The sequence below is a fragment of the Leptosomus discolor genome, chromosome 2 (assembly GCF_034619465.1).
Source record: "Leptosomus discolor isolate bLepDis1 chromosome 2, bLepDis1.hap2, whole genome shotgun sequence".
NCBI classification, from domain to species: domain Eukaryota; kingdom Metazoa; phylum Chordata; class Aves; order Leptosomiformes; family Leptosomidae; genus Leptosomus; species Leptosomus discolor.
In genome coordinates, this window is record NC_141392.1 from 19,700,314 (window position 1) to 19,719,686 (window position 19,373).

The 19,373-nt window shown below is 38.6% G+C and overlaps 1 protein-coding gene across 1 annotated transcript in view; it reads right to left on the reverse strand.

Moving 5' to 3' along the window:
- FSHR (follicle stimulating hormone receptor) overlaps positions 1–19,373 on the reverse strand; it is an 80,395-nt gene that overhangs the window by 37,625 nt on the left and 23,397 nt on the right. Inside the window, exon 2 of the mRNA XM_009956390.2 lies at positions 11,711–11,782. Within this exon, the coding sequence (XP_009954692.2) occupies positions 11,711–11,782 (72 nt within the window). The remainder of the gene's footprint in view (positions 1–11,710; positions 11,783–19,373) is intronic.

The following is a 19,373-nucleotide window of genomic DNA, read 5'->3' on the forward strand; positions in this document are numbered from 1 at the left end:
TAAAAGAACAAAATGACTATGAAAGAGGAAAATGTGGTAGCACTGGAAAAACTTCTTTGTTGCGTATTGTATCTTCATTTGAATTGCAGAATAAATCTGAATGAATTACATTTTTTAATTTGTTTAGCTATGCTAATAGTCACCATGCACTAGTGGTTTTAGCAGTATTTTCTCTTTATACGTATGACTCAAGAATTACCATAGCAACTTGCTTCCTAATTAGCCTTCAGTTACTAACAATCAATGTAATTAGACAAGGTCAGTGCTGGAGTAAGCTCTATAGATTTTTAAAAAGGCTACTGAGAGTCAATAACAGCAAGAAGAGGAGGAGCAGTCTCCTGAACGATCTTCCCCAAAGGATGGTCACTGTTCTGCTATTACTCACTCTCCTATGAACAAAAGGATTCGTGACAAACGAGAGCATTGCTACTTACCCGTCTGCAGAAAGCTTTTAACCTGCCAACAAATTCACAAGATATGGAGAACAGAAGCATCCTTAGATCTGCAGATAAAAAGATTCCTTACTGTCACAATGCTGGGACTGATGTTGACTGCACTCCACCAAAATCAAGAATAAATACATCATGGATTTTTATCAATGTAGCTACATCTGAAATCAATCTCCGTGTATGGGAAGTATCCCTGAAACTTGGAATAACATGAGACTGGCCAGTTCACAGGAAGATGCTCCCCAGGTTTTAAGCCTGTGCAGTGCTTAGCTGGGATCCCATTAGGAAGTCCTCCGTTTAGTGACCTGAGTGATTGCCCATCACTGATACAATTTCCCTCTCATTTTTACAGCCTGTTTCAGTCTTTAACATGTTATTACTTATCCTGAAAGCTCAGTGCCTGGCAGCACAGTAGGATGAAAACATAATGTGCTATTCAGAGGTATTCTGGGTCCTGGGAATACAGAACAGGCTCCTTGGTACTGACAGATGAAGGCTTGTGAAAAGCCACTTTACTTCTTAGTATGTTTAAATCTGCTACCAAGAGATACAGGCAAAACCAAGCTTATTTTTAACTAAACAGTGTGTGTTGTCAATTATGCCTAGGCACATGGCTGTTGCAGATGAACTGTGATCCATTTACTTGCCTTTGTAAAAATGTGTCAACACTTGGTTCTCTTCTCTGTTCCTCTCCGGAGGTTAACTCTCCACTGTGACCTGTGCCTTCAGCTTCAGCTCATCCTGACTCACAGCGCCAGGTCCCCAAGGGGTCAGGCTTGGGGAACAGAGGAGCCAAGATGTGTCATGTGGTGAAAACGTAATGACAAGACAGTCTGGATAGTGCTGTATGATGGCACTTCAAGCCATGAGCTTTGAGTCAGTACGAGTCCTTCCTCTGCCCAAAATGCTCCAAAAAAGAATGAAAGGTTCTACTTCTACGCTGACATCCAGTGCCTTTGGAGAAGGTTTGGAGTTCCTCAACGGCTTATTCTGAGTGGCAGTAAGCTCTGCCCAGACCTCCTGCAAAACCCTGTTCATCACCCCTGGGGCTGCTCCCTGCTCCCCAGTGCAATCTTTGGGTGGCACACATCCATCTCTGGCCTGTAAACCTCTTGCCACTTGTAGTACCTCAAAGCTGCTCTGCTCCAAATGTGCTCATGACCCTGCAGAAGGAATACCCAGTCCCTCTTCCTCCAGGGAGTTCTGCTGCTGCCAGTTTTCCTAAAGAGCATTACATAATTGGGAACTGAAATAATAAATAAGCAAATGTTTTTGACTGAATGGTGTTCACCCCTTCTCACAGCACAGATGGGAAAAGTCAAGATCTTAAAAATCCAGCACAAGAAGTCTTAAAAATGTGGAAAATAAAGCTGAAAAATATATCATCATAAAATCTTATTCAAAATATAAGATAATGTTGACAGAAGAATTAAACATGTCTAATGAGGACCTTCACTTCAAAATTACGCTAGAAAGTATAAACATTTCCAGATAAACATGTAAATCTTTGTGCTCTTGAGCAGAAAAGCAAGACAGAGTCTTCCAAATAGCAAAGACTAGCTTAATTCAGTCCCCATGTGAAATTTTGCGTTATTCATTGTTTTACTGGAGAAACTTTACAGCACAAGGACAACACAGAGAGACCATTACAGGAGCTTGTGCTGAGCAGCCCTCGGAGGAGGAGAAACTACCCTATGAGAGAGAAAAAATATATTCTCCATCTGATGAGCTATTCTATAATTGTTCCAGAATAATCTTCTTGAATGTCCTCCTTCAGCAATCAGCTTCAGCAGCTCTCAGGGATGAGGAACTGGGAAAGTCACCAGCCTGTCCCTGTTCCCAGCTCCTAAAGCTCTGCTGACTGCATTAGAAAATGCACAGACACCCATAGCTGTTCAGCATTCTGCATTTCTTTCACAACCATTTGTAATTTGCACCTGTGGTGTTGGCTTCTCAAGCATTCAAAATAATTTCTGGCTTAGTATCTGCCTACCATTCTAAATCTTAGCAATTTAAATCTTTTCCAGACTACTCTATTCTGTATATATATACACATATGCATGTACACAACTATATATGTACTTATGTACTCTACCATGCAGTAAGTAGTTTACTCACAGAAGGCATACCATTCTTACTTATTTTTAAAGAATCAAGACATATGTGGAAGTCTTCATGAAAAACAGGTTCCTGCTTGAGAAATCAAAACAAATATTCACAGTATTTTGCGAGCAGAGGAAATTGTTCTTGGCTTGGTCACAAAACAAATAATGGGCACAATGAATCTCTGGTTTTACACCTGGGATGAATTGGGGCCAGCAGTGTCTTTGATAGAAAAATCAAAATGCAGCTCACTAATAATGATAAAATGCTCAGCTGTCTCTCCACTGAGCAAAGCAGCCATCAAACTAATGATTAAATCCACATCAATCATTTGGCATAATAGAAATAAAGGCTGTGCAATATAATGTTGTCAGAGAATCAACATCTCCTGCTTAGAAAATAAATGTCTTGACTTCAACTCAACATTAGTTTTCCATAAATGCTGAGGTTTGTATCAGCATTTGTATAGCAACAGGAAACAATCCTTCATTGCAACATGCCAATTCCACTAACATCATTCCTAGAACAAACAGAAAAGCTAGCTAAAATTAATATGAGAAGGTGTTTCTGAAATCCTCCTGAAATGGAATTACCATTTCTGATCTGGCACCAGCCTTCCTCTTTCTAACAAACAGTATTTAGTAACAGCAACAATAAATATTGAAGAAAATCCCATTTAGAGCAAATCAGGCACAATTTCAAGTAGGTCACAACTTTTGCACTCACTCACTGGTACAGTTAAATACACACAGAAGATTAATAGAAAGAAATCCTATAAAAACCTGTTTTCTCATGAAAACAAAACTTCTCTTTCTAATTCACAATTTTTTTTTTTTTTTTTTTTTTTTTTTTTTTGATAGCAGCACTTTCGAAAACAAACTCCACATTTTAAAACTGGATAAATCTGGAAGGAAATGGCACTGTGATGCCTCTTGGGATATGCCATCTCCCAAATTCCCACAGACTCCCACAGCACCATGGTGTGCCAGGAGCCATGGATCTTCATCAGCCTGTCTGTCAGGTCGAGGAGGTGGGGGTGTGATGTGCTTAAGCTGTACAACCAAGTGAGGTGCAACTGCTGTAATTCTGAATGCATTTGTTTTCTCTCAGAATTGCTTTGTTATTCTACTTCACACAAGATTGTATGGGGTTTTTTTGATAGAAAGAAGCACTCTTATAATAATCCTCTTACACTTTAAAAAAATTTGTTGACTTTAATGCTGCTTACTTTTATTAATTTTGTTTTAATCTTAATTTTGTACTTAGAGTTCTCTCTGTTTTCAAGTCAATACATTTTACTCTGAATTCTATCCAGACATTTTGGAGTTAATATGTAGTTAATATACAAATGAATTTTTTTTTTTTACAAATTCTTTAAGGATATTAGAACTAAATACACTTATTTTATAAAGAAAAACGTAATTATTTAAATCAGAGCAATATTCTGAAATCACAGAAGAACAACCTTTTGCTGTGTATGAGCTATGAATTACTTTTGAAAATGTAAAATGTAATTAGAACCTGCAATTCTGCGTTCTCATTTAATTTTCTGATATGCATACATAAGTTTAATAACTGTATCACTCATCTTAAGAAATAATTTATGTTTCTTAGCAAACATGTATTTTTATATTTAAAAAGTCATTTAGGTGGCCACTGATTCTACTTTGAAAGTACAAGAATGTCATAATAAAATACAACCTGAAACTTCCTTTACTTCAAAATAGAGTGAAGTTCCTGGAAAGAAGAGAGACAAACTGAAGAAGTGTCAAGTTTTGGGGAGAAAATTTTGACTCTGCCACAGCCATCTTATACTTTACAACACCGGTTCTGGCCTCTCTTGGAACAAAAAAACCCACCCAAAAGCACCTGAGATGAATCTCAGTAAGTTGGCCAGCAAGCAGACGCGCCAGCCTCTTCAGTATGCATAAAGCATATCCCACAGGAGAAAAGAAGGATTATAGTATTAATTCTGCACCACAGGACGACTATCAGTTCTGAGGCTCCTTGCTATGTTTATCAGTTGCAATAATCAGCTTCATGCCTCTGATGCAAGGACCTAGAGTGAGGCTGCCTTGCAAAACTGAATGATTCAGAGAAAGCAAATATCTCTGTATGAACAACCGCAGCATGCCAAACCTGCAGTCCATCTGGCCCAGTATCTTGCTCTAGCAGTTGTAGAGGAGGCCCAGAAAACAGTGTAAGAGCAGGACAAGCTTATTGAGAATGAATCTTAATAACTGAGAAAAAATCTTAATAAATCCTAACATTTTCATTTGGAGAGGTTTCTTTGACCAGTGGGCTGAGACCTTTTTTTAAGAACTATGCATTTCACCCTCAAATCTCATTTTGAATGAATGAGGCTACTTCAAAGGTCACATGTAGATACGTGAAAGAGCTATCTTAATTTAGACTGCACTTAATTTTATCTGATCAGTTTGCTTAGAGTAAAGCACAAGAACATTGGATTGAAGTTTCCTCCTAAAGAAGAGTGGCAACTCACTCAAGCATTTGCCAATGTTTCATCTTTCACGAATTCAGGTAATCCGAACAGTGAGTAACTGGGAAGCATTTAGCATACATCCAGGCAAGTGGATTTCCCTTTTTTTGCTTCACCTATCTCTATGTCTAGACAGCTGTAAAGCAGGGACCAGAAATGCTGTCCAAGATGATTCTTCCATTAAATACTTTAGTCTGTAGTGCTGGCTTCGTACCAATGCAGTTAACAAATAAAGATTCTACTAACAGTTCATTACACGATACTCATTCTTGCTCAAGGAAGGAAGCAATGACAAAATGTGTCTTTTTTTCCTTTCTAAATCTATTTTATCAAAGAAAGCAAGTATCAATATATCAAACCACCCAGAAAGAATTATGGAATAATTCCTTCCTTGTATTCTAACATGTTTCAATTAAAATATGCAAATATTAGCATGATTTTCTGGGACTTTTTAAACAGAAAAATTAGCAAATGTTGATATGAACACTATGAATTGATTTTACATTTCCTAACTGCTTCTTTTAAGGGTTTTTACTTTATTTGTAATTATGTTCCGCCCAAGCATTAGCAAAAGATTGAGATCAAGTTATGCATTTACTGAAATATAACAAAGTTGTAATTAAAATCTCTGCTCTTTGACATCAGCAGTGAGTTACTGAGAGGGATAATAAAATTCTACTTCACTTTTTTGTAATTGTGCAAGGGATGACAACAATAACTGCAAGTGTAAGGTCTCTTCCACAGATAAGCTTTGTCAGAGAAAAGCAGAATGCCAGGCGATGATGCAGCAAACTGTTTATAGATTATAATAAAACCATCTAGCCTTCATTCATTACTTATTATGTTTAGAACACAAGGCATAGCTTCTACTTTCAGGAAATAATTTGAATTAAGAACACATCAGGCTTCCTATATATTCCTACCGAACACTTAAGTTTGTTATCCAAGGGGTGATATGTGCAAAGCCTGCAGAATGGTCATCTGAAGTCACGGGACTCCTTTGAGAAGAAAATGCACCCAAGCCACTCATGGCCATACTGCAAGACAGCCGCACTAGGCACTGCTTTGCCTGGCTCCTCCGCTGACAATGTGTTGCAGAACCCCTGGGAGAAGCTCGCACAGCTGTTCGCCTTTCAAATCCTGTTTGTAGGAACCCATTTCAAAGGGCAGAGTGCAGCAATGGGCAAATGAAGACTGACATCCTGGATGCTGTTGGGCTAAGAAATGCATACAGCGCTTATAGCAGAGGATAAGCTTTCTTACATGAAAAAGCTGCTGAACCAGAGGCCTGAAGTGCAAGCAACCCCTCCGGTATAGAAAAAAGCCAGTTCAGAACCACTGATCACAATAAAATGAAGTCAGTCAGCTGGGATGGGGGCATCTGGGATTTGCAAGTCCACCCGCAGGAACGAGGAAGCCTCCTGTGATTGCGCACTGCTTGACCACCAGCCTGCTACGGCTGGGCAGCCTTCAGTATCTGCTGACTTGTGCAGGATTAAACCAGCCAGACAGAGGGGAAGGCCCCGTGTCATACCCGTGGCCCCATGAAAACGTTTATTCTTTGGGATGTTAGCCTGAACTCTGAATTTCTTTGCTTTTGCTGGTTACTCACCTTAATGTTTTTGAACTCTAATCCTCTGTTCCCTGAGAGAAAATGCATATTTAGACTAATTTAAATGCATTAAGTAGGATACTTATTTTCATGCCCTGCCCTTAAGATTCATAATGTTACACATAACTTCCTATAATGTAAATTAGAATTTAATATCCATGGAGTTGCACCTTGAGAATATACCCTGGAGTATTTATTACCAAAGTATGATCATGTGATTCAGTATATATTTTGGTGCACGGAATGCACTGTGTCCCCCTTTCACCGTACGGGTGTAAATAAATACTTTTGTAAACATGCACTATTTGATTATATACATCACAGCAGATCCTGCAAATCCACATTTGGGTTCTTGCAAAAACATAAATAGCAAATTTATCCAAATGATGCAACAAAAGATAGAAAGGAACTCCTGCCTAGAACAAATTTCCAAATGTCTTGGTTACATTAAATCTTTATTTTCTCAAAATAGCTTTAATGATCTTATTTAGTTGCAGCCTTTCACACACCAAATGAGGCAGGACATGATATACTGTGCAAGAAAATTTGGAGAAGCTGCAGAATACTGACCAGCTTTTTTGGTAGCAGAAGACACAGACTGCTCATCCTTAGATAATCAGGCGATTGCTGCCTCTACTCCTTAATTCCTATTTTTGGGCTATATGCTGCCAAGTGTTAGAGAATCACACGGTGGAGCTGAATGAAATTGATTTCGGGAGCACATGGGATGATGGACACCACTTATCCATTTGCTAGCCCAGGCAGCTTTGATGGTTACTGCTGAAGAGTCTGGATGGTGAATCCACCAATTTTCCAAATTGTTAAAACTTGTTAAATAAAGTGGAGACTTCCCACTATGTCAAATTCTCCTGACGAGACTTTTACAATCAAGCCAAGGACTTTGCTCCTTCTCCACTCACAGGAAGAGAGATATGTCTTGATTCAGCAACATACTTTAGCATGTACCTTTAAATACCCTATTGCATGGTCTCCACTGTCCTCAAGTATCTCACCTCGGTTTAAACAAAACATTAAATGTAACTCAGGCTGATGTAATCAAGTAAAAGGAAAGCATGACCTGCCTTTTAACCTATGGGGCAAACAGGAGAGATTTTAGCATCATATGTCAGGTTAGTTGTTGTATGTGAAATAGCTGGTGCCCATGTATCTAGGTCGCAGACCAGCAGCTTTTGTTCATATGAACCATCACTGCACCAACAGTCCCCCCCCAAAAACCTCATAAAAGCTTGAATGCATTGAGTGACTAAATAAAGACATGATTCAGAGCCATTTTCTCTACAACTTCATGAGGAAGCTGTAGATAGCTGGTGCATATATTCCTGCTGTCTTCCACAGACAGAAGACATCAGTTTTCAGGAGTGTCAACTCTGGCAGTTTCCATCAACTCTAGAAGTTTTAACACTTTCAAGTGTTTTCACAGCTCATCAAGGATTTAGCTCTTCAAGCTTTGTTAACCATTGCATAGTTCATGTCCTTAAAATATTCCTCTGCCAAAACCCATTGAAGAAAGCCCTTTCTCCCATTACTCCAAAATACAAAGCAGGGCCAATAAAGACGTTTTTTCTCTGTGACACCTTCTAGTTCAAGAAACACTTCATCTACATGGCTGGTTTTCCTTGGCCACACACAGATAAGATTTGAGAGTGAATGTTGAAACAAAGCATTATGTTTTGGCTTAAAACCTTCAAAAGAATAAATAACTGATGATGAATTTTCAAGAGGATTGTGCCTCAGGATACAAATCTGAAGCTTATTTGGCTTGCATAGGGTAAGGCAATCAGACCAAACTTCCTATAAATATCACGCCTGAATCAGACCTTGTTAGACCAACATGAACAAATCTACTTTGCTACCTTGCAGTAGCAGGAGGAAACTTAGCAAGAGAAAAAGAGATACTTCGATATTGCTTCAGAAAGTCTTTCCTCCAAATTAAGTGCTCTCGGTACAAGTTGAAGATGACGTAGCAGCTGCAGAGCATGTTGAATTGATTTTGCCAGGTATGTGCCTGCATGGGGCTGCTTTTTAATTTACTAACTGGAGGGTTAATTAGTTCTGTGAGTGTAAACAGGTTGGTTAAGCAGGAGTCCAGATGAGCTGCCACGTTCCAGTTGACTAAGACTTAGGAGCAGACTAAACGTGTATTGAGAATAACTAAACTGCTTCCCTGAACACCTATTTGCTAAATTAACAGGAAGCCAGAGCTGTGCAGAAGTTGAAGAGCTGCTAGTAACAAGATGGTTATGCAATTCTTCCGATCTCTGGGCTTCTGAAGTAGTTTTCTATAAGAAAATTCAAGTTGCATCTTTAATAAAAAAAATCGTAGATAATTAGAGCCTGTTGATTTATGTAATAACTTTAAACATTTTTTTTTTCTCCTAGAACATACTTGGGAAAAGTTGTTTCTCTGTATGACAGTCTGCAGAACGGACATTTCATGGTTTTTCAGTAGCTGCAGGAATTTAGATGGGTGAGAAGAAAAGAAGAGATCAAATGGGCTCTCATTCTTTCAAAAAATGTATATAGAAATCAGGAACACTGAAAAATGTTAATGAATGGTTTTTCTTTGAAAACCAGAAATTTTTGGTCATTGTATTCAAAAGCCTGCTTTCACTTTGAATGTAAATACAACAGAGTTAAGATTCTCATGGAGGATTCATTTCTGAATTAACTTGTATTCAACTACCTCATCCCCAATGGATGCTTCCAAAGACCACTATTCCCTGCAACTTCTGGGCTTTAAAACTTACCCCATTCTTAGAAATACGGTTAGAATGGTTTAGTAATGATAAAAATGTACAGGTATGTTGGACTGTATGAGATACTGGTTTTCTTCAGTAACACACTCAGGAAATATTGTCACTCTGAATTCTTAGTCTATTTAGTTCTAGGTGACCATATACGTATGCTACATTGAAGTATCTCACTTGTATACACCAGGCTATCCACATTTTACCATATGGAGGTACCACATTATTAATAGCTGTTTTCTTTATATAGACCAGAGTTTGCTTTAATCTTCCTTTCTGTGCATGATCCTGCAAGAGTAAAAAGGCTTTCATACAAAGGCTGTGTTTTTATATGCAAATCTATCATTTGATTACACACTTTTTTTGTCCCTACATTATCATGAATATTTCTGATGAATGTTTTATGGGTTAGGTTCAGGATTTGTGAGCTATTTCAAATTTTATCTGTTTGACATATCATCTGCAAATACTGTATCTTTGTTGATGTTGATAGGTCTCATTTACATATTTATCACACTTTTATTTTCAAGGATGTTTTGCTATAAACTGTCTGTCCCCATTTCTCCTCCATGTACCATTAGTACACAGATGTATTTTCAAATTGAGCTCATTTCCATATACAATTTTTTCGTTAAAAATAAATCACCACTTAGAGACATTCTATTCAATGCAATCGCTACCTTCACACATATCTGACATATGGTTTCTGAGTAATTAAAGGTAACAGAAGCAGTTTACAATGCACTTTGCAACCCACTTCACAGTCCAGAGAGCTCAATAAGACTTGGATAAAAGGAACCCTGCAGGACCGGGGAGAAACAAGTGCCAACAAAACAGTCACAGAATCACAGAACCGTAGGGGTTGGAAGGAACCTCTGGAGATCATCTAGGACTGATCTTACTCCTAGCTGGTAACACTTGGCCATAAAAAATAAGACTTTTTTTTCTTTTCTCAAGAAAATTGACCATTCACAACAGTGCCTTATGGGCTTACGAGGATCCGAATCCACGAGTTGCATGCAGCAGCTGGAGGTTTTTTAGTGTGTACCATGTGCTAATAGAAGACTCCTGAACCTACAGTGTTGCCTTCAATTTCACACTTCAGAAAAGGCCAAGTGCCATGTGAGCTTTATCACTTGCTACTGACCAGCAGCTCTTCAATCCTTCTTGCATGTTCACTGCTTGTTCTTCATTCATCCACCCTTCTGTAGGCTTAAAATCCTTCCCCTTTCCTCGCGATACCTTCTGGTGTGTTCACCTTCTTGCTAAATCCCTTACTTATGCAACAGTATGAGGGAAAAGGGTAGAAAAGATGCAGAAAAACATTGGTAATCTCTTCCTTTTTAGTTTTGCTGTTACACACACACAACTGAAAAAGTCATTGACTTTAAAGTGCATTTCCCCACTCACCACTCAGACTCCTCTTGGGTGAACAGCCTGTTTGTGACTCCCCTCTGTCAGAGTGCAAACACTGGGTGTGTTTCTAAAATAATGTTGTGATTTGCTCATATGAAATAATTCAGAAAAATTGTACATGCCCCAGAATAGTTCAGGTTGGACAGCAGCAGTTATCATTTCTGGTGCTAGCACCAATTAACCATAGATTTTCTGTCACTGAAGAATAGTAGGAAACATATTACTAAGGATTTTTCCTTCTAGTCGTGGAGGGCTGCAATATATCCACAATAGTATACTAATGAAGTTGTGACACATCAGTTCAAAGGTGCTCATATTTATATTTCCAGGCTTATCACTAAAATTCACAAAAATTAAATGCTTACACGCTTTATGTGCTAAGATTTTTTGGATCTATCCCCCACAATAAACTTCTCTCATGTATCTTGCCAGCTGACTCTGAACACGCACAAAACAATCTATTTATCCATCAGTGAAAAGAAAATTGTCTGCCCTGTTATGAACAGTTCTTTTCTCCCTAATCTTCTACTCATTACTCCAATCTATTACAAAATTCTCAAAACAATTAATTACCCATGATCTTCCGCTATGGCACTGTATTTATTATTTGCAATGACATTCCATGATGAACCAAAACTTTGACTGAGGGCTGCCCACTTGCTGATATAAAATGTATTTACAAAAGCAACGTTTTTGAACATGGTCGTAAAAATAAAGATTCTATTTTTTTTAAACAGAAAGATGAAACTGAATAAAGCCCAGAGACAGGGGCTTGCTTACAGGCAGTAAAAGGAGCTGCAACCAGAAATTGCTGTTTCAAGTAAAATAGTTGTTTCCTAGTAAATATTGACACAATACATACATTTTCTCTAGGTCACCAAGTCCTGCAAAAGCTCCTTTTGGAATGACTCTCATCTTGGTGAGGACAAATCTCCTGAAAATAGAGAAAAGGGGGTGATTATTCACTATTCACAACATAACGCTGCATGGTGGCCTTGTCAGCACAGGACAGGCCTTTATCTCAGGCACAAGGGTAGCCTCCAGGCTGAAGACTTTGATGTCTAAATATAGCTGTGATGTTCAAAGCATTCATGGGACTCCAACTGTCTGCCTGGACCAAAATTGCAGCACAGCTTTGGCCTACATTTGGAGCTCCTCAAGGGAAAAAACATCCGTCAGTAGTTGCAATTTCCCTGTTTGCTTGAGTAAGAAATCCAGACTCAGTCACCGCAGCTTTGCTGCATGCTGGGAGGGAACAGTGTCTTTCTCATCTTGACCTCTCTTTCGAAAGATGCACAAGCAGCCCTGTGAAGCCAGACTGGGGTGAATTGCTGACACAAGGTTGTAAGACGATACATGCATGCTTGTGCAAGATGAGCCTTAACCTGCAGGACAGGTAATTTAAGGAGTCAGCTACTATCTCCTGTCAGTGCAACTTTAATACCTTTTATTGTTTCTCACAGTCTCTCTTCTAATTAGTTTATAATGTGCCACAAAATTGTGACTTTGGAATACACAACACTATCACACATGCACCAAGACACCATTTAAATCATTTTTTAAAGGTCACAGAATATGCTTTATGAAGAAAAAACACAATTTCATATAAACCAAACCTTTTTGTTAACCTGGACTCATCTCCTTTTATCACAATAAACAAAGAGGACTACAAAACTTCTGATGACACTCAGCAAATGAAAAGTAGGGTTTCTACTAAGCCTTGGAGAACTAAGGTGTTACTGTGATAATTCTTTTCTTTTGCGCATTTAATCATTCATAGGTAGCGAGTGCAAATTATTGCATATATTAACGTGGCCCACTCATCAAGGTACATGTTTCACATTATACGCTTATGACTAGATGCCAGGTCAAGAAAGCACAGCTGAGACATGAGTAAGCCCACAGAGATTCTGTAGGGACAAATATCGTATTTTTCTATTTTCTGCTGAGAACAAAAGTAATATTCAAACTCCCAGGCATCAAACACCAAGCAGATAAGTAAGCAATACATCAGATAATACTGGTTGCATTGAGTGATAGTTGTTAAAAAATGGTATTTCCTTTTTTTTAAAAAAAAATATCAGCTGTGTTACTTACATGAATATCACCCTGTGATTCAGTTTCTTAGCCTGTTTTCCCACGGAAAAGGAAATTAATTGTTTTCTGAATTACTATGGAAGCCTTCTTTTCAGTGAGCATGCCTACCAGACTAGCCCTCATTTTTATCATCTCAGAACTGGTTTTGCATGGGTGCTTGGGATCTCCTTTCGGCTCATGTCTGTTCTGCCTTATTGTAACATCTGCAGGAGGACAGAAAAGGGAATTCAGCCTGCTGTTACCTGCTGTGTAGTCCTGCAAATTTTAACACAATACCTCAAAATTGAGACTTCCTTTCTTACAGTTCGCATAGAGTATTCATGCAATCCTCATCTATTTTTTATTTCATCTGATTAGTTTAGAATTTTCATGGGAGATTATTATGTTTTAATCAAAGTCTTAGGGAAAAAAAGTATTATTCTCACAGAATACTACTGTGGAAGGTTCCTATTTTTTAATTGTATGTCTTTAGTAGAATCTACCCTCTCATTCAGATTCCCAAATATGAGTTAATATTTACTTAAGCGGGACGAAGTCAATGCATGCCTCACCTAGCTCTAGAGATGTCACTGTGATTACAACAGGAGTTAACTTGGCCCCTCACTTTTTTAAACATTGAAATTTATGGTGTTCTCAGTCCTGAAAGATGATGAAGTCAATTTGGTATTTCATTATTCTTGTACTATCGCTAATGTAAGTCAGAAAGAGCTTCAACATACTGTTACACAAGAACTACAGTATTGAGATCGTTATGCAAATGTTAGAAGGATTAAAGAGCTTCCAGAAAAGGCCTAACCTGGATTAGGCAATTTGTAAAGCCCTACTGAAAACACAGCCGGTGTAATGCAGGCAAAGCTACGGCTGTGCTTTCAGAGTGCAGCTAAGTACAATGGATCCTTGCAGAACACCCAGCAGGCTTAGTGCTACAAAGCTAAACTATCTGGAGACTCTTTAACTTTGATCTGCTTTGAAACCTTTCCTAAACTCTCCTTCGTAGAAACGGACACCCAGTTTTGGAGCTCTAGAAGTGGGCTCTGTCTGAAAAGACATCTGTAATTTTTTTATAGAAGTATTCTAAAGTGAATCCTCCTTCTGCAGGTGCAGATCACCAAGACATTTGCAATTTTTTAATTAATCTGTCCTACACCATGCTTCACCTCAACAAGAATTTACAGCCTGATCCCGAAACTAATTAAAAGAAGGGAACCTCATTCACAGATGAGGTTACCTACACGAGGAAATCCACTAATGTGTAGAAGTAAAAATCAAACCTTGAATTTCTTTGTTGAATACCCTGCTATCCCTGCTTTAATAAGGTGTCGGAATTCAGGAGCCACATGCCTAATGCCCTGGAGCAGTTAAAGTAGAATTGAAGTTTAATAGCTGAACTCTCACATTCCACTTTAAAAAATTAAGGTTAATTGTTTTTAAACATCCCTGAGTAGGCTAATAAAGTCAGCCTTAATGGTATAACGAACACCGAAAATTAGAATCAGCTACTTGTTGAATTATCAACTGTATAATGAATAGGAGTCTATTATAGCTAGCCAAATGCTCTGTTGTCAATAAATCTCACCAACTAGGCTCCAAGAATCAATCTGTACTTAACTTGAGATTCTGGCTGCTCAGTACCAATTCTTTCTGAGGTACATGGAGAAAATAATTGAAAAGCATTTCCTTGGTTTTGTTGCTGTCATTATTTTACGGTCAAAGAAATGAATATAGACCACCTTTGATCAAACACGTTTCATGTCAAGACAAAAAAGTTAACAAAAGCATCCTTTAAAAAACATGTGCTTAAGAGAGATACGGTCCCAAAAAATTATGTTAGCACTTAGGCACCAGCAACAAAAGCACTGAAAAGCCTAAACACTCAGTGCCTGGCGTGGAATTGATAACCCAGAGCCAGGTGCCCAATGTAAAGTGCAAGAAAGACTGAAGGTTAGGTGATCCAAAAACCTGTACGCAGAGCTAGCCCCCAGGAAAGACTAAATCTCATCTCCCAGAGCTTTCATCTCTGCATCAGAGCTACAGGTGTTGCATGAGCCTCTACACAGTGAGCCCGCGCTTGCAGCAGGCTTTGCCAAGAGGGAAGAAGGCACTGTGGTCTCTCAGCATAGCCCCGGCAGCTGAAGCACAGACACAGAGAATGGGAGTCTTGGCTTCAAGTCCCATCTCACCCTGAGTGGTGCAAACTACCGTATTTCATGCCCCAGGAGGACCTCTCCCTCCCTAGGCTCAAGATTGTGCAGCCAGGACTAGACTCCTTGTGCCACTGAAGAGGACAAGGGGGAACCTTACCCTACCATTCTCCCTAGAGGCATTACAGTTAGAGCTGATTTCCCTGGACAAATTTAAAAAAAATAATAACACTTTTTAAAGTCCAAAGTTCCGTGATGTTAATGCTGTTCAGGCTACAGTAGGTCCCAGAAGTCCTAGAAAGGACTCCAGCGTTGAAGCCACCAAAAGCTTAACAAATGAGAGAGCAGAAGCAAGCACAGGAAAAGAAACAAGCCCAAATGGTGACATGGTTAACTTCTTCATAAGAAGGCAATATATGTGGCTGGAAATAGAAGAATGGCAGTATTAACTGTTGTTATTCCCTATGTACAGAAGTATAAACTAGATCTAAGTCTGGCCCATTGCTCCTATGTAAGCCCTGAGAGGTTTCTAAATCCTCAGTTAAACATATTGGTTGAAAGTGATTCTTGGGGATTTTATTGCTAGGACCTGAAGCTGTCTGCTGCACTTTTACAATCACACTTATACTTTATATATTTTTATATATGTGTGTTATGAATTATGATATAAATATTTACTTAAATGTATAATATTTCTTAATATGTAACTGTTTTTTACCTACTTCTGTTTTCCTAAACAGTGAGAGTAATTGTTTTCTGTTGAGCGGTAATATCCTTTTACATCTGGAAGGACAGGTAAGTTTACAATCAGACTATATTTCTCTGGACTGAACATGCACAATTCCCACAGGTTTTTCCATTTTTCATTCTTAAATGTTTTTATATACCTCTTTATTATATCATTTTAGTTTGTCTCATGAATGTGTGTGAGCAAATTCTTCTATTACAAAACTACTAAAAAACTGTTGCTAATTAAGGCTAAACCTTTTATGACGAGGGCAGAACTATCTCTTACTGATTTGCTGATTTGTACAGAGACATCTAAACCTGGCTATTTAGAACAGTGGGGTCCCAGTTAATATGAAGCCACTGACACAGGTGACTTATACCACTTTATATCACTATGAAGAGCAAACAACCCAAATACATCTTGTTTCTGTATGTCTGCGTCTAGTATAAGAGAAATATCATAGTGCCAAATTAATCTCAAAGCCTACAGAGGACATGATGTAAATGACAGAATTTAGCAGATACTAGTAAAATGTTCCTGAATAACCCTTTAACATTTCCAGTTACAAAGAGATTTATTGAACTTTTCCTAAAATAGAGTCTTCTGCAGCTGAAGTGGTTCAGACAGATAGAACATAAGACACAAAGGGAAGAAAAACCTCCAGAAAACTAATGTTCTTCATCCGGCCCCACATGACTACAGTGACAGAAATCAGACTGACCTCATCACGAAGGGATGGAGGGCCGGATGCCAATATCCAGGTATCTGGTGCCCAAGGTATGAGAGTTTAAAAAGACTTGGTAAATGACAAGATAGAAAAAGTGAACCCATACAGGTCATCTCTGCTAAATGTCTCTTAAAAAGAGTGCATAGGAAACGTGTGATGTGTGCACATTAAGCAAATCAATGTAAATACACTGTGTTTGTGAGGTTAGCCATTTCTGTACAAAATTGTGTATTTTACACATTCATCAAATGAGTCCTCAGGTCCCATAAGCTTTTTCTTGGACAATTATGAAGGTGTTTGGCATAAATTCTCCACCAGATCTTGCTCCTGCACTGTGCTGGTGCCCCTTCTTCCCAGCCCCTTTCCTTGGCAAATGTCTTCCACTACCAGCAATAACCTTGCACAACAAAGGACTGCACTGATTGTCAGAAATTAGACTAGTTAAAAAAAACTACCTAACTTCTGCTTTGTAAAGCATGGCTGAATTTAGGTCTTTCAAAACACTCTTTAAATCTCATTTCTCAGATCTACTTAAGTCACACACAGTTAATCAGAAAGTGTGTGCATTGTAGAATTATCTGCCCTGGCTCATGTAAATTGCAAATTCATGACGTTAAAATGAACTATATCAAGCAGGTATTATAAACTTTATAACTTAAGAACCAAAGGAAAATAAAATAAAAAGCCAAAAAGATTCAGTGACCATAATGCTAAATCACCAAATTCGTTTCTATAGAAATAAATGTGATAGGATTTTGAAGGATGTTTTACTTTATCTCTGAGCTAATAGACTGATATTATCACCTTCTAATCCTCTGCAGCAATGTGTATTTTGTCAAAGGTTTACAGTGAGATTTAATTTACTTTTTGTAATTTTTTTTTGGTTGTTTCTTTGTTTTTTTCTTTTTGCTTTGGACATGTGCTGCACAAGCAACAGATGAGTCTCTGCTTTGGAACAGAAGAAGACAAAATGATACCATGACCTATTTAGTGTGCTCTTGATTAAATGTAAAAATCAACAAAATCCTGCCCCTTTTTTTCTTGTTTTCGTTTGATTAGTCAATGCAACAGTGAAGGACTATTTTGCTTTTCATGCCATAATAGGAGACAAATAGATATTGCAGACTGTATCCCAGATGGTGTAAATAAATCGATCTGTGTCATTTTGGCCCTAAACTTTTGTCCTAATTCTCGCTGGAATGAATCGTGAGATTCCATTGAGCTAAATGCGATATAACTTAAATTTATGAAGAACATTTGTAAGCCCCTAGCTCACTGAAATGGGTTCTCATTGCCATATGACTTCATTACGACTAGGATCTGGTTCTAGTAAACATCTCACTAGGAAGGAGCATATGCAGATATACATAAACATGAAAGCATATTTCCTGATCATCTGCCTAGGTGGAAGATCTCTGTAATCTATTAGGCAGTTCGTAGCTGCTTTCAGACAGAGCTATGGTTCCCCCTTCCTATCAGCAGGTGGAGAGGAGTCCCAGACTCATAAATCAGATGCTAAAACATCAGGCTTCAAAAACCATCAAGCTAAATGCAAAGAGATTTGGTTTATTTGGTTTCTGGTTTTAAAGTCTTTTCGAGTGCATTCACATCATGCTGCAAAGCTGTTTTCAACACTCATGAGGCTTTAATTTAAAAACAGCGAAAGATTTATATTAGTTGCCTTAATTCCAGGAGGTGCTGGGATTTCATAAGGCTGACAGGATCACGAGGAATGGCACCGGCAGTGACAAAACATCACTCCCACCAGTCTACTGGTTTGTCTTTTCAGGGAGATACGCCATCACCTTAAGGGAAAACCAAAGCCAAGCAGAATGTTTTTCCAACAATGACTATTCATGTAACTACAGATTCATTTCAAAAAGGGGACCTGATGGCACAGGCATGCTTCAATAACGGAGGAAGAGCTTTGCAATTAATTTTTTCAACTGTGACATGATCAATGCATTTGAGAGTCTGAGGCCCCCTACTTTGCACACATGTAAATTGATTTACAAGAGACTCTAATCCCTTGCTGATATGCACAATCTGGCTTAAAGCATCTAATCACTGCATTCACCTAGTATGCTTAGATCAGCTGCTTATCGCCTTCAAATGCTTGTGAAAGGACAAGCTATCTAGACTGTGCAGCTGGTTTATTCCTTTTGTGGGATGATTAAAGCAGGCAAAGGTGAGCATTCCAAGGAAAAATTAGGCAATATACATTTTATGAAGCAGACAGAAACCAAAGATCCCCTCACGAGTTTCAGGCTGTACTGGGCCTAGATAGGGAAGAGTTAATTTTCTTCATGGCAGCTCATACAGTGCTGTGATTTAGATTTTTGACCAAAACCATACTGATAACACACTAATCTCCTAGCTTCCGCTGAACAGTGTTTGCTCAGCATCAAGGCCATCTGTTTCTTACTTTGCTCTCCACAGTGGAGAGCCTGGGGTGTGGGCTACAGGCTGGCAGGGACACATCTGGGTGGGTCACCTGAGCTGTCCAGGGAGATATTCCATACCATATAATGTCATGCTCGGCGATACGAAGGAAACCCGTTCTTCTATCTGACTGAAAAATGCAGGATAAATCTGAGAAGGCACATGTCCTCCATTCAGGTATGCTACTCGGGAATCTTCAGGTCTGAGAGCGATGTAAGGGGCATCTCTGAGAAAGAAAATATTTTGGTTTGTGTGCTATTAAACAAAGCAACGTACAGACAAAGTAAATACAATTAGAATTGTGACGATAAAGTTATTAGTGATGCCTGTCTGCTTTGCAGGTCTGAATCTAAAAGGCAACGTGTGCAGTAGCTCGTGAAAAGTCACT